Source organism: Brachyistius frenatus, unplaced genomic scaffold (assembly GCF_029030835.1).
Source record: "Brachyistius frenatus isolate BFR_SWC_R1_liver_20210118 unplaced genomic scaffold, ASM2903083v1 Contig_2, whole genome shotgun sequence".
NCBI lineage: Eukaryota > Metazoa > Chordata > Actinopteri > Embiotocidae > Brachyistius > Brachyistius frenatus.
This window is the reverse complement of record NW_027210601.1, coordinates 4,016,106-4,039,886: the sequence shown is the minus strand read 5'-3', so window position 1 is coordinate 4,039,886 and position 23,781 is coordinate 4,016,106. Positions and strand designations below refer to the sequence as shown.

The 23,781-nt window shown below is 40.3% G+C and overlaps 1 protein-coding gene across 9 annotated transcripts in view; it reads right to left on the bottom strand.

Moving 5' to 3' along the window:
* Nucleotides 1-23,781, bottom strand: part of LOC138618563 (focal adhesion kinase 1-like) — a 60,467-nt gene that overhangs the window by 26,298 nt on the left and 10,388 nt on the right. For 4 of the 9 annotated variants that reach the window (XM_069694414.1, XM_069694432.1, XM_069694423.1 and 1 more), the window contains exons 1-7: nucleotides 12,714-13,482; nucleotides 11,132-11,370; nucleotides 9,922-10,091; nucleotides 7,921-8,008; nucleotides 7,386-7,465; nucleotides 6,997-7,059; nucleotides 4,300-4,354 (exon numbers count right to left, since the gene is read on the bottom strand). In XM_069694414.1, coding sequence (XP_069550515.1) covers nucleotides 4,300-4,354; nucleotides 6,997-7,059; nucleotides 7,386-7,465; nucleotides 7,921-8,008; nucleotides 9,922-10,091; nucleotides 11,132-11,370; nucleotides 12,714-12,837 — 819 coding nt within the window. In that variant the 5' untranslated portion in view covers nucleotides 12,838-13,482. Of the gene's footprint in view, nucleotides 1-4,299; nucleotides 4,355-6,996; nucleotides 7,060-7,385; nucleotides 7,466-7,920; nucleotides 8,009-9,921; nucleotides 10,092-11,131; nucleotides 11,371-12,713; nucleotides 13,485-16,343; nucleotides 16,371-23,781 lie in introns of those variants that run through there. The other 5 variants (XM_069694451.1, XM_069694406.1, XM_069694390.1 and 2 more) reach the window with 4 other exon arrangements.

Here is a 23,781-nt window from a genome sequence, read left to right as displayed (position 1 = left end):
TCACAGTGAATTGTCACCACAGAGAAGACAGATGGCACAGAAAATCCCAGAATCTCAGAACATTATTCTGTCATTTACAATCCTCTATATATACTCTATCCCTCTAGACATAAAGATTGACAAAATATACACAACTATACAGCTCGGTATAGTCCAGCACACTCAGAGCATAGTTGGGAAATACACATTACAACAAGCACACATGCCATGTGGACAATCCCTGACTATAAATAGCACACCATACATAGATAAAGATAAAGATAAAGATTAGAGGAGATTTAGTTCAGTATGGGCAAGGCTTAAAAAAAACAGGCATGGATTTACAGTAAACTGGTACCGCGCATGAAGGTCCTTCAACACAATTTAAATTAGCAGTTTAACAACTACATTTATGACCAAGAAGATATCAGTGGCATTGATTTATTGACTGCAAATGTCACTTGGACACAAGCGACTGACTGATCTCAGGTGGACCACAGATCACCAGCAGATGTACAGTCATAATAGCTTCTTTTGTCTGTACCAAACATTTTTCATTTTAAGGGCAGAATAATTCCTATAATGATTTAAGTCTTAATATTTTTCTACCATTGTGTGACTTAGGCCACTATTTTTCATTAATTTGTAAATAAATGCAGTAAAACTGATACTTTACTGTAGCATCACAGAGCCCTGCTGCCAGCTGTCTACTTACTAAGCTTGAAGGAATCAAGAAACCTACAAATACACACACACACACACACACACACACACACACACACACACACACACACACACACACACACACACACACACACACACACACACACACTTATATCTACAATGTCCCAGAGTGTGTATGTGTCAAAAACAACAGATGTCATAATACATTTATGGTTACAGAATACAATGTGAGTCCATTTGTCTGTGTTCTTCATGCTCCAGATAGGATCACTATTTTAATTCCTAGAATTCCATCAGGAACACACACACTCACACACACACACACACACACACACACACACACACACACACACACACACACACACACACTCACACTCACAGATATTGTCAGTCCAAAGTGCCCACCCTTCCTGAGAGGAAGTACGGCAAGTGGCTATAGCCCTCCCTAACAGCATGCTGACCGTTGCTATAGCAACAGTTTGACCAGTTATGACACTCTGCTGACCAGTCATAGCACTTTTAGTATAGTTTGATTTGTGTTTGTTTGTTTTGCAAATAAACAATCAATTCATTGATGTCAGCTGGGAGATGGCTTTATTGCAACTAAAATAATTTCTCAATAACTGATCAGAGTAATCGTAGGACACACAAACATAGCATAACCTTGCACATTTAGTGTCTGATTTGTCAGCATTATCATCTGGCAATGAATGACTAACATACATTACACATATGTAAAATGGCATTATATTTGCCATGGCTTCTTTTAGAAAACAACAAAAAAAGAAACCAAAAAGACCCACATTTCCAATACACAGCTGAGAAAAGTAATAATAAAATGTTCTTTCTTCCAAATGTTTCTTTAAATAAATGGTTGTTTCTTGATGACTATTATATTTCTATACAAAATGTATTGACTTCAATGCATTATCATGAAATCGTATTGGGCCAGTCTTTGCCTTAAGAAAGAGTGGCAGTATGTCAGTATGTAATTAATCTGACAAGGGAAATGAGCTTGTGGACTCAAGCTGTGGTTGCTTGATCCAACTTTGATCTCCAAAGCCACCAAAGGTCGGTTTTACTAAACCTGCTGCCCAGCCTGTCTACATGAATGAACAGACTCCACTCTTTAAAGCAGCTAACATCAGTCACTGTTTACTACCACGGCCATCTGCTCGGGTGTGTGTGTGTGCGTGCATGTGTGCGTGTGTGTGTGTGTGTGTGTGTGTGTGTGTGTGTGTGTGTGCGTGTGTGTGTTTTGTGTGTGTAAGTAGAGTCCATTGAGGGAGAATAATCCCATTAAATGACTACCATTCTCTTTCACCAGAGTGAGCGACAGAAACGTAAATGACAGCTGTGCTCTCTATCTCACACACAAACACTTACACCAACGTGTGTGTGCCACAAAAAGAGCAGCAGAAACGTATCATTTGCAACTGCCTAAAAAATGATGATACCATACCATATGAGATAATGGATTTCAGCAGCTACAATTCAAGCAGTCAATTAGTTTTTCAAAAATAAATTAATGTGCATCTACAGTATTTATATAAATTATTAATCGTTTCAGTTAATTTCCCATCTGTTGGTGCCAAATATTGGCTTGTTTCAGCTACTCTCAAGAGGGCATTTGCTTCTTTTCTTGTTATATATGACAGTCAATTAAATATCTTTTGGGTATTGGACTGTTGGTTGGTTGAAGATCATCCTTTTGGGATTCAGATCATTTCATAGGAATTTTTTTCTAACTGTTTTTCGACTAGATTAAAAAAGTAATCAATCATGCAAATAATAATAAAATATAGTTAATATAGTTGCAGCTGCAGGTCCCAATTATTATCATTATTAATGAATCTGTCAAACATTTTCTCAACTAACCGATTGGTCTATGAAAGGCTGAAAAAGTGAAAGGTCTTCAAAAAAATAACCGATCTTAATGTATGGCGTACTCTTACAACTGAAAAGGTGCAAATCATGTTTTTGCTTTAAAAAAATCATTTGAAATATTGATAAAATATCAAATTAATTTCAGATTAATTTTCTGACAACTAAACATCCATTACAGATGTATGATTTACAATTGTGATGTAAATACTGTAAGTAGTTCTCCTACTAATTGTGTGCTGCCTTTGCATTCATTTAGATGGTCATATATCCTGTATAGTTTAATGCAATAATCTGAATAAGATTTTCCTAATGTACAACATCAATTGAGGAATCTATATCCAGTCAGATGTGCAAATTGATGGATGTTTGATTGCACATGTACATCTCTTCATGGCTTATAAAAACAGGCCTCGTGGGAGTGAATGTTGTCATGTCTGCCAATGGAGAGGAGAGGAGAGGAGCAGCTGATGAGAGGGGAGTCAGTAGGAGTTGACAGATAGGGGGGCAGAAGGGGACGCATTTTGACACCTCCCCCTCCCTCCTCATTGTTGGAAGGAGAAAGTGGGTTTAAACATGACCTGAGGGTCGCACACACAACACAACATACATAAGCATGCACAAACACAGTCTCTCTCCCTCTGCAGAGCATCTGTCTGCCCGCCTGCTGACATCAAGACCTTTTCGGGTCACTGGGCCTTTCACACACACACACACACACACACACACACACACACACACACACACACACACACACACACACACACACACACACACACACACACACACACACACACACACCAAGACCCCCGCCCAAACGTGTGCCGTAAATTTATCACTGACACAGACTCTGCTCATTATACAAACACACTCACATACGAACGTATAAAACCAAAATCAGCCCTCGTACAAATTTTCTATTCTATTAAGTTCGTCTCTTGAATTCTGTGATTAACACGGAAGATCTTCTAACTATATGAAACACGTTTTAGTTGAAACTTTTTATTATTGACTGATACTGCTTCAACTGAACAGTTGAGTTTGACCACATGTACATGGGATTTTCTGGCCATTTGAACTCTGCTGCACTTAATGCATCACTGGATAAAACTTAATCTCACCAATGAACATGGAAAACCAGAACTACAATACAGAAAATGCTCTGCTCACACATCCCTGTTAGTTCAGCAGGATCATCATTGAGCATCATACTCAGAGTTTTAGAAATTACTGTGTACAGTACATGGTGAATTGTATACAAGAAAGCATATGACACCTTATCATGAGTGAAACTTGCAGGAAAGGGATTCCTCACTGTTAAAAAGTACATTCATGAACACAAACTCAAAGTATGTGGGTAGGTTTTCTTTTTCTTTCTCCATTCATCTACACCTCACCTCCAGTTTACTGGCGTTTCGATTCAATCTTAGCGAGTCTCTGACTGTTTTGCACTTCATCTGCCAGGCCTGACAACACATCAAGTAACACATCATGAAATTTGGCTCAGAGGAACTTTCACTCACACTACACTACATTATAGTACCACATGCTTTCAGTAACTGAGCAGCTCCGTGGAGCAGATGGAGCACCGTGATACCTGCTGCTGACTCACCATGCAAGAACACCAAAGTTTATATTCGAAACCATTGGACTATTTCTTCCACAACTATTTCAAAAGTAAAAGGTGAATATGGTGTTTGTTCAGAAAACCTTAATAATACCACCTCTCCCAATATTTAGTCATCATCTCACCTTGACTGAATCCAACAGGTCTTTTGGGAAAAATCGCCTCAAACCAACATCTTTCCTGAAAAGAGAAACACAGAGACACACAGGAGGAAAAGATCAGAAGATGCTGTAATGAGGCTGAGGAATGTTAATTGGCGAGCAATTCTGTCTTTATCTGATCTCAGCAGTTTTTCCTCCCCTGAGATATTACTGAACAACAACTCTACAGACAGATACAGTTACTCAGACGGGCAACTGAAGACAAGAAACAGAAAGCCATGACTAAGCGCTGACGACAGAGCGCCACTCATCTTTTCCTAAAAGTTGGGGTGGAAGAACAACAGAAAAAGTAGAAAGGGAGAGGCAGGGAGGAATAAAAAGAGGACGACCGCAAAGAGACAAAGAAAGATGTGCAGAGCTATAAGAGGAAGCTGGCTAATGACTCATACGCCACTTGAGAAAAGAGAAGTAGGGGGGAAGAGGAGGAAAAGAGTGAAGAGGGAGTCAGGGAAAGGCTGGCAGCTTACATCACTTTTTCTGCCTCCTGTTTCTCCAACAGAGGTCAAATCATTATCAACATACTATAATACTTTGCTGAATGTGTGTAATGAGAAACAGAGAAGGGATTTTGTTTCAAATGAAATTCACGCATCCCACAAAAATTCACTAGATAGTGTCTCTAAAGTGCTGTCAAAATCTTTAAAAACTAAAAAATATTCTCCAAAGTGATAAACACATGCGTGCAAATACTGTGATTTAATTTGTCTGGCTTCATGTCCATGAAAGGATCATCTCTGTGTGTCACCTCTAAAACTGTTCTCTCTCTCTCTCTCTCTCTCTCTCTCTCTCTCTCTCTCTCCCCAAATACAAAACAACTCTGAGAAATTACATAATAAAGCTGACCTCAAAGAATGAGCACTGACAAAGGCCCACTGATTAAAAACATTGTCTTGGCACCCAAACCATGAGGACTACGAGCCAGCGACAGCCAGATGATCGCCAACATGCACATACTGTTTGTTCTGCCGCTGCACAATGGAAAATTCAAACCAGCCTGATATTTTCAGACTAATGTAAGTCTGTTGAGAGAATCTAATTATGTCCTTGGAAAACCACCTGAGAGCATGTGCAGAACAATGCAAATGCAAACAAGGTCTTCCACTGAATTTCAGTGTTGGAGTTCTGTAGTATTCAAAATATTTTCTCATAATGTACAGCCAGTTTTCCAGGAAATAATGATTCAATTTGGCACTAATTACAGGAAAACTCAACATTGAGTTGGCAAACTTCCAGTTGATTAATTCACATGAATTCCTGGTGTATTTCCAAGGGAAATTTGTTTACATGATAACACCCAGCTTAGCACGTAAGGAGAGTGAAGTTTCTGGTGATGAATGACTGATGAATTCATATTTCTTTGGGCTCAAATGGAACGTTTCATTAAAAGGCATTTTTTATTTTGTCATCAAAGTTCTATTGTGGGACTTTAACATATAAATGATTGTCTGATACATTTAAGCCCAGCCAAGTGAGTTCACACAGTGCTGATTAAACCTTCCACTTCAGGATAAATATCTCTGTATTTCACAGTATAGAGGGTTTTTTAATTTGCTGTCTGGTGAGACATTCCTACGCTTGCCGGATGAACACTAGTGACACAGTAGGCTATGGCGGAGCCAATGTGACAGTGTTTTTGTAATTACCCTCGCTGGCAGAGGGCTGAGATAAAAGCTTTAGGTTTAAGTAGTACCAAATCATAAAGCTCTTCATGGAAACTTCTTGAACATGATTTAAACTTATAATGAAGATGTTACTGGAAGAAGAAAAAGTAAAAGCAGGGGTAAAAAGAAGAACAAAAGTCTTTTTTTTTTTTTTTTTTTGCCAACTCGAGCCAACACTGCCACATAATACAAAAGTGTATTGTGAATTTTTGGCCACTGACTGTCAGCTTGCTGTATCAAAGCTCTAACAGCACTTTCCCTCTCTCGTTGGTTTAAAATATGCATGATACAACTTCTTTTCCCAATCAGGGGTAGCAAGAGACAGACACAAAACAAAGAGAGGAGGAACATCGGAGGAAAAACAGAACCAAAAGAGAAGAATTGAATTTGGGGAAGAGAGTCAGACAGAGAAGGGCCGAGAGAAATGAAAAAGAGCAACAACGAAAAGACAGTGAGCATTCTTCTCAGTTAATTGGAGAGCTCATTAGGTGGATGGGCAGAAAGAAAGACTTCACTGGAAGAAAGCAGCTCATTAGAGTCAGACCATGTCAGAGCCGCATCCCATTTAGACCTCAGTTTGTTCATTCTTCACTGACATCCATCTTTCAGAGTGGAACAACACATCAGGAGTGCAAAAACAGACGGAGCAATTGTTGCTGGATTGTAAAAGTTTCCTCTCTAACGCCATTAAATGCGACATGTCAATTCAATTCCAATGTATTGAATAGCAATTTCAACAGGTGTACATTGTTTTCCAAAACTCACAACAACCTCAAAGTGACTCAGCTGTTTTCTACTTATCCAAACTTCTAGGAAAGACACGTACACACTGTACCAGGAACTGATGAATTGTGTGACAGGTTACAAAACATGTTTCCCTGTAGAGCGAGGATGTAATTAAGAGGGATGTTGTGCCAGAAGTATTGGCAGCTGGACTGAAAGTGGGGAACCACGCTAATGTGTGCTGCTGGAGCTTTTTGCTCACGAAGAAAATACTTACTCAAGTAGTTCATAGTTGGATTTTTTGTCCAGGGCGTTTCCTCTCATCTCTTTGAAGAACCTCCTGTAATTGAAACAGGCAGGACACAGAGAGAGAAATTGAGGTCAGATCTATTAAGTGCAAACACTCTCACATTAAAATGAACATTGAAGTTGACCTTTACTCACAAAAACAAATTGCAATTTTAAATTGTACTTCGTTCTGCACACGATACACTGAAATTATATCGGAAATAGAAACGGCTGTTGCTTTAAATAATGAATAACAAACTCTGACTAATGTTGGAAAGAATTATCAGTGCAGCTGAAGGGCAGACACAGATCGTTCCACACAGAAAGAACTCCAATTGTGGAGAGAACAACTCAAACTTTGCAGTGAACATGTTTTACCTGATTTCTAAACAGCCCAGTTTGAGAGCGACATCTTGTTCCACCTGATCCCCAATTTCTGTCATGTAGTCATTCTTCACCTGGAGGATGCAAAAACACACCACAGAAACATGTTCATTCAAACATTCATTTGGCAAGCCAGCTACTGTACCTCTCACACACACACACACACACACACACACACACACACACACACACACACACACACACACACACACACACACACACACACACACACACACACACACACAGTCCTACTGACCTAGATTATCCAAAGACAAACACACACACACACACACAGTCTTCTAGCAGTACCATATGTCCCAGTGCTGGCTGCTGGCAGAAAATTAAATATGTTTGTGTCTGGTTGCCTCTGTGTGTTTCTACATCTGTTTGTGTGTGTGTGTGTGTGTGTGTGTGTGTGTGTGTGTGTGTGTGTGTGTGTGTGTGTGTGTGTGTGTGTGTGTGTGTGTGTGTGTGTGTGTGTGTGTGTGTGTGTGTGTGCGTGTGTGTGCGTGTGTGTATGTGTGTGTACCTGGTGGTAGAAGTAGTTGAGTGTAGGTTTGTCTTCTGTAAACTGCTGCACAAAGCCTTTTAGTAGATACCGGATCCTTAACTCATACCTACAAGGGAGCAGCAGAATAAGACAAGGAGAGTTAGTGTTACCTGCAAAGCTCCACGAAAACCAATGTCCAACTTAAAAAGCAAAAAATGTTCGAGCTGAAACTTGCAGCTTCTCTTTTGTCGTGACTTTTCTTCCTGGTAGAATGAATTTGGGATTTAGCAGATGGTCTGAGCTACCAGGTTTGTACTAGATACTTAACATGTATGCTGTGTAAGTTTGTAAATTAATTAAGATGCAATCAAACTTCATAAATAATCTGAAAGCACAGTAAGCAGTATGCTACAGAGGAGAAGAGATTAAAATAGTAGGAAATCACACCAAAGGATAATATGAACATTTGGATTTGCAGGTGAACTGAAGAAGAAAAAGGATTCGAGAAGGATAAGGGCCACGTTAAGGAATAACAAAAACAATGATGAAGATTTGGTTTATTGAGCATTTTGAGATATTTTATTATTTTTATTAACAATATATTATTTTTGAGATTGTTTATTTCTCTTCTAGTGCATTAACATGGTGTGGTAATCAGCATTAGGAATTTAAGGAGATTGTGCCGACAACTGCGTTTGTTCAGAAGAAACCACACGAACTTGGAATTTGTGACCACAATCTCGCAAACTGAAACAGATGCAGGTGAAGCCTCCATCGTCCAGACAGACACAAAAAAAAATGCACGATATGCAAGAACGCAAATGAGAAGACTGATTGTGAAAACAGGATAGTGAAAACAGACAAAGACATAGAGAGTGTTGTTGACTTAGTCAGACAAAGCAGACATCTGGTTCTCTCTCTCTCTCTCTCTCTCTCTCTCTCTTTATATCCACAGTGCAAAAGGTCTCCACTTCACAATAGCATTAGCACTAAGAATGCCACAATAAAGGTAATATATACCCGAGCATTAACATCCAAACCACCCCAGTCAACACAGCCACACTGCAGCACACACAAGGCCTCTCATCACCATACAGCAGACGGGACGCACTATTTTACATGATGCCGTTTGCAAGTAATCCCTTCTGCTACTTTGGAGTACAAAACAGCAGACTGCTAAAGCTGGCTGTTTTGACTTTGACTGAATTTACAAGTCACGTCTCACGCAGGCAGGAAACTGTATAAAATATAACCTCAGTTTTTTCTGGACGAAGTGCTACTTAAGGACATAGAAGCACCTGCCTGAGGGAAATAAGACCTATAAAATACGTTATACATATCAAAGACAACATAAAATAATGTTTCAGTTAAAGTTCGTCGCAGATTCACAGCTGCGGTTACAAACTGTTCTGGACATCCAGAACCAGAATAACGATTAAATGATTTGAAACTTGCAACTAATCGCAAGAGATGGTGCAACATCTCCATGACAACCCTTCTCCTTACTACTGTTTTCAATGCCGAATACAGATATAGCTGTTCCTCAAGTAAACTGATGAGGTGATTCTGTCTTTCATCCGTCAAAAACGCTGCCATTTCAACCAGCTGACGGTATGTAACTAGAGTGACCAGCTGACTTTGCTACGAGCTAATGCTCAGATGAAAGAGGTGACATGCCCTCGGTTTTAAAACTGCCCACTTGCGACTTCACAAGCTGAGTCACAGGAGACACCTTCAACTGGCTGGCAACTTTTCCTCCAACTCTTTTAAAACTCATCGGTTTCGTAGTGTATCTTTGACCTGAATTAGGCTTTAGGTGACTCATTATTTTCTTCAGTGTCTCTGGTCTTTGTCTCTGTCTTTGTCTCATGTCCCTGTTGGCTGCCTTACAACCACAGTCTGATTTGCAACTTGATACAGTGACACTGAACACAGAAATTACACTTCAGCTGCAAACTGATATAATCTTTGATATGTTGCATTAGTGTTCCATAATTACATTTGATAAATACATACTCACAAACACTCAGCCTCTCTTACCTCCACTCCTCGTTTGGCCGCGCTTGTTCATATTTCTCTCTAACGTGGGACACACCCATATCTGGGTGGAGCCAATGCACCTGGTCTCTGGATTGGCTGTTACTGAGACGCAGGCCGAAACAGGAAGTCCAGCGCACTTTGTGGATGTCCAAAATCTTCTGGATGATCCCCTGTAGAAGAAAAAAAAAAAAAAAAAAAAAAAAGAAGCACACACTGACTGAATGTAATTAAATCTGCAGATATTACTCTCAGTAGGTCTATCAGACACAACTAGTCTCTTCCCCATTTATACACAGCAGAACTGTTCTTAAAGGCACACAACACATACATACCAGTTTGATGTTTAGTAAAGAAAACAGACAAGCACAGTGGGGGGGGGGTACAAACAATTTGGACCGTTTGTCCTCACTGTGCCAACTCAGCTAATGTTTACGTCTGGCGTTTTGCACCAGGTCAACGGGGGCATCGGTCTACATCTCTGAGTGTGTGTATGTGCCTTCAAGCGATCTAATGTGACACTCCCACCCAAACACATTGACAGACATCATACACACATGCACTGTAATGCTCACAGAAGCATGTGCGTTTGCCATGTAAAGCGCTCGGGGGGAGAGGGGGTCTGACCCAGATACCGAAGGAGAAAGGGACGAAAGGAGAGGAGAGATTTGCAGCGACACGTCCTGTATGACCACTAAAATTCGAGCAGTGCTTAAAGTGCGTTTCTGCGTCATGGCGGTGGATCTAAAAGCATACTGCAAAGTAAACCTACACTAGTGCACACACACAAATCGTGCCCCAAGGTTACACAGTGTGCAAGCAAAATATTCTCATTCTGCTGAGTGTCGTTTATCAGAGCTGACAGTTAGGACCTTGAGCTGAGGACAAACAGCAAAAAATGCACCTTTAAAACTACTGCTGGGTGTAAACAGCAACAGACTGTACAGGGCCCGGGGACAGTTTATGAACACCAAATACTATCACTGTTCAATCCGGATTTACTCAACATCCCAAACAACAACAAAAAACTACAGTTTGAGTCCATAGAGGAGATAGATGATAGATTGTTACTTTATTAATCCCCAGGGGGAATTTGAGCTGAGAGTTTGAGCTGTTGTGGGTAGCATTTAATTGTAAGGTGTACCTAATATTCTGACACATGTTTTGTCACACTCAGCACACAAGGAGACAGTGTGAGTGTGTGTCATCTCACCCTGACATCAGTTGCGTCTCCATATCTGATATTCGACGACCAGCAGCTGTGTTCAGTGTTGGTCTCAAAGTGATGGAAGACTTTCAGGACCCTGTCCATGGAGCCGGCCATGGTTCGGTCCGACCCCCCCGCGCTCAGCCGTGACTTGGCGCCTGCTAGGAGGGCGTGATTCAGGTTGGGGTCCAGGTAGGCTGTCGCCATGGTTTTCCCTGCTGCAGCTGCTAGGTGTCTGTCATATTCTGGGAAGCAGAGAAGAGAAAAACTCAGATGTTAATAGAGTAAGGAGAAATAATACGTTCGAAGGGCATTTTTCAATTCGACCCATCCTACGATGCTCGAGCGTGATGGAAAACTTTCACTATTGCTTCCCATAAACCAACGAAAGATATTTGTATTAGATCTGTAACTAACGATTAACTTTATTTTTAATTTATAAAATTAATATAAAATATAACAAAAGGACAATGGAGAAGCGTGAACAAGCTCATTTTTGACATATTTGCTTGAACAATGACTGAAATGTAAAAAAAAAATTAATTGCTGCCAGTAAATTATTTATCACTGCTTATCAATCACTTGATGGATTGTTTTAACTCTCATTTGTACACTGAACAACTCACTCCCGCTTTCTCTTTCTCTCTACTGTTACAGACTGTTACTCTTTTGCTGTTGTATGATTGAATCCTGCTTGTTTTCATTTCCTCCTACGTCCATCGTGTCCTTCTTGACGCACATTTGGTACGGCCAATATCTATTCTTCATGCGTCGTTCTTTGGTAAGAAAAAACACAATGAACAATAGGACACCAGAGGGGGAAATAAAAAGAGAGAGAAGTGCAGTCAGGGTCACGGTTTATTATCTAAGCACCCCGTGTCTGCAACAGAGAAGACAATGCACCGCAGGCTGACATTTTTCCTGAATAAGACATTCTGACATTGACACACTTCCTGGAATTTCGTGGTAACTTTGTCTGGAAATGTCCGACCAGCACTACCTTCTCCATGTCGGTGTGTATGCGTGAGCATGGCCAGTGAGTGTGTGTCAGTCAGTGTGTGTGTGTGCGTGCTTGTTGTCATCATGACATTGTAGAGAAAGATACCAAGATCCATTTCATGCTCTATTTTTCTGCTTCCCTTTCTTCCTGTGCTTCTCCTCTCTCCTCCATTAAAGGAAAATGGATATGATCTAGCAGTTAATTATACCTGAGAGAGTTGGAGAGAGCGTGCGCACACACACAAACACAACTCAACAGAAAGACTGTAAAGTTGTTAAAGAATATTGCAAAAATATATTGCAAAAAGACAAAAATGTGTTCCCATCTTACCCAAGATGTCACACTCTCATTACATTACTCTCACACACACACACACACACACACACACACACACACACACACACACACACACACACACACACACACACACACACACACACACACACACACACACACACACTGCTAAGCATGGGTAGCTTTGGCTGTATACCAACTCAGTTCCCATGGAGTCAGATGTCACACTGGGAGGAGTGGCATCATGTTGCTTGTGTGTCTTTCTGTGCGTGTGTGTAAAGATTTCATTCATACCTCTGTCCCAACACATGGGGAAGGGGCTACAGCCACTTGTTGCCATGGAAACACATGTTTGTCCCTCCCCGTGTCCGTCTGCACTGAAGACGGAGAGGCAACTTGCAGCTTCTCGACCGCGCATCACACACAAGCGTACTTCTCGTGTCCAGGAGTTAAATGGAGAAACACACTGGTATCCTGGCACAACTGCAAGAAAGCTCTCTCATGATCCAGGCACTAATTCACACAGAAAGACACAAACTATCCCCTCTTCTTTCACTCGCAGTTTTGTCAAAGATTACTTCCGGTGGGGGAATAGCAGAAATTCTCAAAAAGGCCAAAATGAAGGGTGAAAATCCCACACAAAACTCATCAACAGGGAAAAACTAAACTTCTTCTGAAGAGTTTCTCCTTAGTTGAGGCCTGTTCTTCTCTATTTCTCCTGTTATCCAAAGTGTGCACAATACAAAATAAAATAAAAGTAAAAGTAAAATTACTGTAATCCACAAACTTCGCTCTTCCTCTTCGCTCCTGTCCACTTGTGGATTACTTCTCAGCGGCCCCTCGCTGATGACAACACACGGTTTGCTTTTTGCCCGATTTCTGCCCCATGCCTGCACTCCATAGTTACAGAGTTGCCGTGGAAGTGTCAAGCAACTGTCGCTCGGGAGAGAGTTCGGGCTATTTTGCTCAGTGGCGTCCCTGTGTCGGTGCAGAGGAGAGCTCCTCCGACAAAAGTTCAAAAGCCAAATCCAGTTTGTATAATGCTGATCCAGAGGACCTTCTGTTAGTTAGTGGTCACAGAGAAGGAGAGGCAATTACTGTGCTCAGTAGGAAACAAACAGAAACCTATCTGCTCTTGGAAACAGAAAGTGCGAGAAATAACTGAGCCAGGAAAACAAAGGAGACAGAGAGACGGACAGAGAGAGAGAGAGAAATGCAGCGATTGTTTGAGGGTGAGTGAGAGGAAGAGGAGGACAGATCTGCACAACTGAAAGAAAGTCAAGAGGGGAATGAGAGAGCTCAAGAGGGGTCTGCTGGAGGAGCAGGAGGAGCTAGAAACCATTAATATGCTAATTCTGTCCCTGCTATTCAATGAAAACACCTCCCACTTCAGTTTATGAGGCTGATCTCAGAACTGCGCTTATCTTGAACTAATATCACCACAGCTATAAAGAAGACAAGTGAAGAGAAAAGTCCCTAATTAACTATTTTAACGGCACTTCTGTTATATGCGTCTATTACATTTACTTAAGATAATAGATAAAAAATGAACCACAAATGCAAAAATCAAAAACAGGACAGACACAGTTATCATCTAAACTCAACAAAAACTTCATTTCTAGTATCTCCCTACTGTGCATTCATTCCCCCAACAGCAAATTTAAGGCTATTTTCATACCGTTTAGAAATGGGATAAACAACTCTAAGACGAGACACCACCATCCCCTGCGCAATCAACCACAAACGCAACCTGAACTCAACTATTTCTTCAACATGCTCATTGTTCTTTCCGAAAGGATTTTATAGACCAAAACTAAATAAATCGAATAAAAATCAAGAGAAAAAAAAGCCTTTTGCCAACACAGACGTTGCCCTGGCTGTGCCCAGCATGTAAACTAGCAGCTGCTGGTATAATATGGCAACCGATCCGCTTCAAACCACAAGGTATCAATTGATCACACTGCACATTCGTGTCCACTCAGCCAACATTGGTAGGCTCATACTGTCTCTATGTCTGAGTCAGCACAATATCTTGCAAACAAGTGGCACTTAACGAGTGAGGGAGTTTTACTGCTAACCAGATGCCCGACGCCATTCATCAAACGGACCTTTATACTTTTGAACACATTCTCAACTGAAGAACTGAACAGGCCGATTGCTGAACGCACACAAGCGTTCACAAACACACAAAATCGGAAGTTGGCGTGTTAGCTTCAGATCTAACTGAGCCGTCATTCGGGTGTGCGTTTGTGTGTGCACGTGTGGGTCTCCTGTAAATCCCAGGCATTGGCCATTGTTATGAAAATCGGGTGGGAGCAGGAGGGGTTTGTAGGGTTTGTAGTGTGTGTGTGTGTGTGTGTGTGTGTGTGTGTGTGTGTGTGTGTGTGTGTGTGTGTGTGTGTGTGTGTGTGTGTGTGTGTGTGTGTGTGTGTGTGTGTGTGTGTGTGTGTGTGTGTGTGTGTGGACTGTTGAAAGGCTTTTGTCAGAGGGCCGGATGTTGCCGTGAATGGGAAGAGCCCTTTTGGGACTGAGCCAGAGTCTTTCTCTCTCTCTTCCTATTTGGTTTTGTGTTTATGAAAATATATTTCAGCATTGGATGGAAGCACAACACCCACTATCTGCTAAATTCATGAAAAGATTTAAAGCGGCAGTTAAATCTCAGATCGGCTATCGCCACTTTCATGTGTAACTGTATTATTTGTGAACAATCAGTGGGTTTCGGTTTCAATGCCTCGAGGGTGAAAAATAAGGGTTATTTGAATTAAACATATTTTACCTCATTAGTTAAAACACTGATTGTTTTTTTTGCTTGTAATCAGTATTAGTCTACACTCATCTTGCTGCTGTCAAAATTAAACATATAAAAGAAGAATTTGTTTTTATCCTGCTTGTCAAAGACACTGTTGTGGCCCATTTATTACTCACAGTGTCAACATCAAAGCTCCCCCTATTAATTTCTAATTATGCGTTAGGCTCACATATTCTTAAAACACATTTTAATGTGAAAAACCTATTACAGTGATTAATGGAAATATAATTATTATAATTTAATCATAAAAGATGCTTATTCTTTGCTCATGCAGTCAAAAAGCCAAAAAATAATTGGAACAATTAGACTGCAAATAATCCATATTAAGGAAATGTGATGCATGAAAACATAAAGTTACAAAGATATTTTTGAAGCCGACAGAAAAAAATAAATAAAACATATCTGGCAAACAGGATATAATAACTGTTATGATGCTAAACGCATCCTCTCCAACCAACTTCTTCCTTTGTTAGTTTCTTACTTCCTTGCAGCTGGCAACAACTATTGTTAAACTCCCGTTCGACTCCGGAGGGATTTATGAATGGATCACAGTGTTTGCTGGACTGAGATGAAGCAAAAAAAAAAAAAAAAAAAAAAAGGGATCGGCTGATAAATTACTTACTTTTGGTGATAACCGGAGAACAAAACCTTGACAAAGTGCCACTCGTGTAGGTGTGGACGCACATAGTACCAATCCGCAGAGCTGATTTAAATTAGGCCCATCGACTATTTAATCTGTTATAACAAGACAACAAACCATACTCTCCGGGCATGATGCTACGACACACAGATTTCTGCAAGGAGAACCTATTTTACACCCCTCAGGTTGTTGCTGCTATATTAGGACTTCTGAGTGGCTTAAAAAGAACATATTTTATGTCCAGTATCTACAGTGTGAAAATGAGTACAGTGCGGTGTACAGTGTGAAGATTAGAATTAGTCCCGCAGCCTTAAATCAGATTTTCCATTAATTTAAGTATTGTATATTTGACAGAAAATGTAATGATCACAATTTGTTGTGATCACATTGCAATCTCTTCTCAGGAATAAATGATAAAATAATAAAACTATATTCACATCTATATTCACCGGGTGTTTGAGGCTCAGCTACTCACCCGTGTAGTAGGCAATCCTGGAAATATCTGAAAAGACAAAATGTCGAAATACCAGAGTTAGCTATTTTTGTTTGAGTACGAGGCACGGAGAAAAGAAGTCATCAAGTCAGAACAAAAATCAAACTCAAGTTTATTAAATTAAGTCCCACAGCAGGTGTCCGCGATTCAGTTAGTGACTGGGAATTGCAGCGAGGAGGTCTTGACCTGCTCCACAATATTGTCAAGTTAAACAGATCAAAAACCCATCAATAACCTGTTTTCACACACACAGTTTTCACGGGGATATTGATTGATCTTTTTTTAAATCAATATCCCATTGTTACATAATTTACCCTGACTCCTGATATGCCGAAGCTTCTTTGTCTAAAAGAGGGAAAGAGTTAAGGCGGGAAATGCAACAGAACAGTGCTATTGTTCCCATGTTCAGATCCTGCAGCTGTTAGATGAGGACGTTACACAGGCCGCGATTTCATTTTGTCACCTTTGGTCGGATGGGTAAAGTACAATATGACAGGAACATGGAGCACGCTTCTCTGGCCGGAAACACGAGGAACTGTCATTTATATCCGTACGGATTATGAGCTTTGCAGTCGGGTGGTCACAGTATCAGATTTTCATTACATCATTTTTGAGTCCAAAAGAATTCACGATAAGGATATTAAGGATCTATCGATAATTTGAACAAAGTAATAATAATATTGATATCAGGAGGTGTGTCACATTACACTGTTATTGATGATAGATGGAGGTATTGCTCCTTTACGTTGTTTGCTATATGTTGAAGGAACTCAGGATTTGATATTATCAACGATCTATTTGCAGTCATGTTTCAAATAGGGCTTCATAGCGTTCTACTTCTAACCCTAATTAGTCAGTTCGGAAAGGCTCATCACTGCTGCAGTCAATGTATTTGTGATAGTTATAGGTTTATATAACACCTTCCCTTGTTGTGCACTTATGGTTTTGAATCGTAGCCAATTTAACTTATCTGTTTTATTAAAAATAAATATTTCTATCTAACACTTAGACCTAGAAAGAAGCGCTTTCAACAATAGTTGCGGGTGGAAAACAACCAGTGTGATACGTTTTACCCAGTTTGCTGGTCATTACCTGCAAAGACAGCCTTCAGTGCCATGATGCGTATCAACCTCAGCATAAACACACTAACAAGGCTGGTGTGCAGCAGAGAGACAGACGAGGAGGTCATTGGACATTTTGCTGGAGAAAATGTAAGTTTTTTTTCTGGATTTACTCTGAAGTCAGTAGGAACTGTACTGAATGTAAACTAATTTCTAATGATTTACTAATAATACATAGGTTAACACAAGGTTGGAGATTTAAATGGTAAAATGCTAAACCCCCAATTTGACAGCAGGTTGAAAGTAAAAGTGTTGTGGTACACTACACAAGGCTGACGAGATCACCTCCAAACTCCCACAGGAAGTCCAGGAGAAGCATTGCAGTAACTTGACACCCAGTTATAGCAGTGATAGGAGAGATAGGAGAGCTGTGGAGGAGGAGGTCAAACGGATAAGTGCCTCAGTGCTTTAGACACCCTGATGTGCATACAAATACCGGCTAAGCATGCACACACAAACACACACAAACACAAACACACACACACACACACACACACACACACACACACACACACACACACACACACACACACACACACACACACACACACACACACGAGGTGAAATGCCAGCAGGGGTTGTCAACAAAGATGATGTAATGGTAAGAAGAAAACCCCCACACCAAAAGGAAATGCCATCAAGGTGACTCATGGCGTGTGCATTATCGACAAATGCTGTGTAATATGAAACCGGGACATGGTAGTTTGTGTGTGTGTGGGTGTGGGTGTGGGTGTCGGTGTGCATGGTAGTGATGGTGTTAAGGTGATTCAAATATGACATCATTACTGTAAGGCAACTTGGTGACAATCACCAACACCATCTTAATTACAGAGTTAACACAATGAGCTCTTACAGCAGATTAGCTTCCCTCTCCGCAGACACAATGTTAATATTTAGGGCGACAGAGTTTCAATGCAAACATTTGAAATGAACTGAGTTTTATGTGATAATTGGCTTCTTTTTTTTTTTTTTTGTTTTTTGCAAATGCATCTATAGCATTGCTCACAACACCAGAATTCATTTTAAGACAAACTCCAGTCGCTGTGTCAAATGGTACCCTGATACATTGGTTAAAATGTTAGTGATTTCATTCAGGAAAATTCTTTCCTGCTGATTTGGTCTGCAGAGAAGCAAGTACAGTTTGTATGTTACCCTCATAATACCGAGGCTTATAATGAAACTTTATCACAGCAAAACCAGGCTGCCATCCTTTTGCGCATATGTCACTATTTTACCTTAATTTGCAGGCACATACATTTGATCTAATTTCCTCAGATGCCGAGCATCATCCTTCTGACGTTTAAACCGACCATTATAGTAAATGGTTTAACTTCATCCTAAGTGGTTAAAATGGACCACAGTAAAGGGATCCGGGCCGGTTCATGATGAGTCGGTCTGAAAGTGCCTATAATGACATCTTGATAGACCTGAAACCTATAGACACCATCTGTCCCCTAGACGCTGAGAGCGCTCCTCCCCGTCTCTGCTCGTCTTCCCCTTCCTCTCGGTGTAAGTCAAGTGCTGTGTAGCCTGAGATCTGCAGCCATGCTGGCATTGCTACAGACAGTCTAGACTAAAAACCGTAGGAGACAGTGGCCTTTTCATGTCTGAAAAACAAGATTAGACAGCACCTGAGGAGCTGGAAAAAAAACCAAAAAAACCTCTGCTCTTTATAGAAATTAATAGTTGAAACACATTTTTTTTTACAGCCTCAAATTTCCACCTCCATGCTCTTTTATATTGGCTCTTACATAAACAATAAGTGACTTCGTGATCCATGCTGTACAATTTATCAATTTATGTAATAACACCACTTTTAAGTGTTGTTGACTACAGCTTGTTATGTTATTTATATGCTAATTGCATAAGTCTGTTTAACAGCCTTAACTGAATATATCAAAGAGGGCCATGGGTATCTGTCTGCCTCACACACTGCAATACACACACATGTGAACACATGTGCCCCGGGACGGGCAGGCAGCCCAACACACCTGCTCCTCAAGCTGTGCTCCAGAACAAGAGAGCGACCGCTCATTCTAGAGAGCTTAGGTCTACATTTTGTGTTGTTGAAGGTATATGCATTTCAAAATGTTGACTTAGTAACTCCAACTGTTTTCCTGCTGTGACTTTGTGACCTCACCAACCTGCCGTGGAGGAGTGTGTGCAAAATAAAATCCACGACTGTTCTTCTTATGCCAAAAATAACAGACAGCTGCCCTCAGAGTGAATGCTGAAAAACAAAAGAGGACGAAACTGATGAATGTCTGCACCACCACCATCTAAACACCTAAGATTCAGATTTGTAATTTGTTTGATACACGTTGGGAATTGGACTGCAGCATGGTCGTAATGCTCATTCATACGCATGCTGTCTTTCTTGAATTCCCGTGTCACTATGTAGTGGTGTTAGTAAAGGAGAGTACGTGGGTCCTCCTGGTCAGATGTTATTACTGTACACATTACAAGTCCAAAAACACAAACGGAAAACAAACTGTGAACTGCCATCACACACACACACACACACACGCACACACACACACACACACACACACACACACACACACACACACACACACACACACACACACACACACACACACACACACACACACACACACACACACACCATCTCCAAGTCTTATAATCTATAATTGCATGTTAATCACAGGTTTTGAAGTAACTGTAATTAAACAGAACAATCACAAGAGAGTCTGCAATGATGTCTAAACTACTGGTCTCAGATCAGTGGTTAAAGAAAATTCACAGTGTGACGGAGGTCAGAGCCTGAGGTAAGGTTAGTGATGGAAACCGTTCCACATGAAAATCAAAATCCACTCAAACAGAGAGATTAAAGTGCTTCGACTTGACATTTTGAAACAATATTAACAAACAAGGAAAGAAAACCATGAGCTCACTTAAAGAGTAAATTCCCATTATAGAAATGAAATTACTTAAAAATTATTGTTACAACATTACATCCAACTTTAGTTTAGTCACAACATCTAATGTTTCTGTATATTTGTTTCACATTTTCCTTAAGTTTGCATGTCAACACAGTAGAGCAGAATCGCTTTGTGGTGTTTTGGACACACGTGTAGTGGATAGGAAGGCTGAAGCAGCTGTTGTGTTGGCCAGATGAAAGTAGAAGTTCTTTCTATCTTCAATTTTCTTTCTTTCTTTCTTTCTTTCTTTCTTTCTTTCTTTCTTTCTTTCTTTCTTTCTTTCTTTCTTTCTATATATATATATATATATATATATATATATATAGCTTGACGCAACACTGACAGATGAAACAAGTTGAGGAGGAGTAGAGGCAGATGTTCTTTTCCCACAAAAAAGAAACACTCCTCCTGCAAGAAATAAATGAATGAATGTGAGGAGAGCAGTCAGCTGTTCTGCCTCGTTGCTCTCTGCCTAATGGTTAACCTTCAGGCTGAGCTGGCACACGACTCGGCGCGTGTGTGTGTGTGTGTGTGTGTGTGTGTGTGTGTGTGTGTGTGTGTGTGTGTGTGTGTGTGTGTGTGTGTGTGTGTGTGTGTGTGTGTGTGTGTGTGTGTGTGTGTGTGTGTGTGTGACACTCTGGACAATGGGGTGCTACTGGAGCGTGCCGTCTTACGATGCAACTACATAATGCCGGAGGCACCAATCACACCTGCCAGTCACACACACACACACACACACACACACACACACACACACACACACACACACACACACACACACACACACACACACACACACACACACACATAAAAGCTGCTTTTGTCCTTGAAAATGCCTTGTAGGTTTTAAGCTCATTTCTGACTTCGACAGTGACCCACAGTGTGCTTTACATAATGCGGACACAAACATTTTTATATAGTGGAGGACTGTTTTCATGACTCAGTTCAGAGTAAAAAAAATAAAAAATATGAGTTAGCCTTTATTCTGTTCAAACAGAAGCACATGTGTGTTTTCTAAGGTCATTATTCACATTCAGATAAACATCAAGCAATTTTTCCAAACTTGTCACATGCTAAATGAAATGCATTGCACAGACACACACACACACAAACACACACACACCAAACACCAAACACAGATGACGCATACTCTCCAGATAAATCCTACATGCATGCAACATAATAAGGCCATGTAAACGCATGACTGGTCACACATTTATCTGCAAAAGCTCACACACTGTGACTAACACACTCACTCGATTGTGTATCGTTCAGGTGCAGCGATAAAGCTGACTGGCTTACTGGAGCAGCACGCATGTTGATGTATCACACTCAAACCAGACACGCCACGTACAATTCAACTCAACCGATTTAGGATGAATGAACTGGTGTGATAACGAAAGCGTTACATATATTTTCTAAATGATCATTTAGACCCATTTCGGACGTGTTCAAAAATGCAAAACATCTGACTGACAAAATTATCAATTAAAGTGCAATGTGAGTCAAATGATACGTTATATTTACACTTGCTCACCCACTGAAAACATGTTTTTGAGTACGATGGAAATCAAACATACCATTAAATATTGAACGTGTCTTTTTTTTTTTTTTTTATCTTGCATTAGAGCAAACACTGGGGAGCTGCTTTACAGGGCTAAAAATTAATTCTCAATTCTGATTGGCTGCTAAACCCAAATCCTTTAGTGGCTCTGCTTGCTCCGTTAGATTGTAGAATTATTTAGTTTAGTTGTACTTAAGCATGCTAATGCATCTTAATATGTATAATTAACTACAAGAAAATGATTAACAACACACAATTCTAATCCTTCACACGGTAAAATGCATTTATCTTAATTTTTTTGGATGGAGCTGCTCTGGTGGAGGGAGCTTTATGTTGTACAAATTGGCCCACTGATCTTAACTCTGGTTTTGGGATATACTGTATAATTAAAGTAGATTAGACTTGAGCTTCTACTGGCAATCACACAATCATTGTCAAATCTGAGGGGAAAATCCTCAGCGAAATTGTGTGATTGTAAAGGCAGGTAAATGTGTAGAAACCTGTGTGTGTGTGTGTGTGTGTGTGTGTGTGTGTGTGTGTGTGTGTGTGTGTGTGTGTGTGTGTGTGTGTGTGTGTGTGTGTGTGTGTGTGTGTGTGTGTGTGTGTGTGTGTGTGTGTGTGTGTGTGTGTGTGAGAGAATTACAGATGCAGGCCAGAGAGCGCTGTCAGATGATGAGACAGAGATGCACAGACCTTCACTAGTTTTGTTTACTTTAGCCTGCTGGCGCGTGTAGGAGGAAAGTTGCCAGCTATGCTTATTATTTAGCAAATTTCCATCCATTATGAGCCAATATGGAAATATTAAAACATACTGAAATATAGATGATCTAACCTAGAAACAAAACGCTGCAGGGGGACTGTTTGTTCTTTTCTACATTTACACACACACACACACACACACACAAAATCACACAAATGCACAATAACACCTACACACAGAGCCACGTGGGCTGTGTGTAGGCTCTATATAAAGATGCACACTTGTATTCAAACACAACCCACTAATTTGACACACATCATTTCTCCCTCACACGTACTGACTCCCTCCCACACACACACATAAACACACGCACACACACACGCACGCACGCACGCACACACACACACACACACACACACACACACACACACACACACACACACAGTCAGTGTTAAACCCCCTTCACTGCACACTTGAAGTTGAAGCCTCCTACATACCGCAACAAAACACTTCTATCTCCTTTTTCATATACACAAATATGATTCACAATTATAAGAGCAAGGCAGCAGATGGTGAATAGAATAGAATAGAATAGAATAGAATAGAATAGAATAGAATAGAATAGAATAGAATAGAATAGAATAGAACTTCAAATGTTCAGATAAATAATGGTTTCAAATAGGGTTGCAAGTAGCTCACCTTGATCAATGATTAACTTGGTATTTATTTTCCTAATTAATCCATGCATAACTTCTTCAAAAACCCAAGTTGACATTCAAAATCTCGTTTTGTCCATACATACCGTTTACAAACTAGTTGTTTCATCCCTCGTTTAAGTACAGAAGAATTAGTATTTTACAGGTTTTCCCCGTCTTTCTCCTCCTGCTGCATTTATCATCAGTCCTTTAAATGCATACTTTTTACACATTTTTTTATATACCTCTTCCTCCGTTCTTCTTTTCATCAACATTATTTTGCTTACCACAGAACTCTAGTCATCAACAATACTTTTTTTAAGTATACTTTTAAGTCACAGTAATGACAGCGAGAAACCCCAAAACAACTACAGAAGAACTAAACCTCTGTGACACAC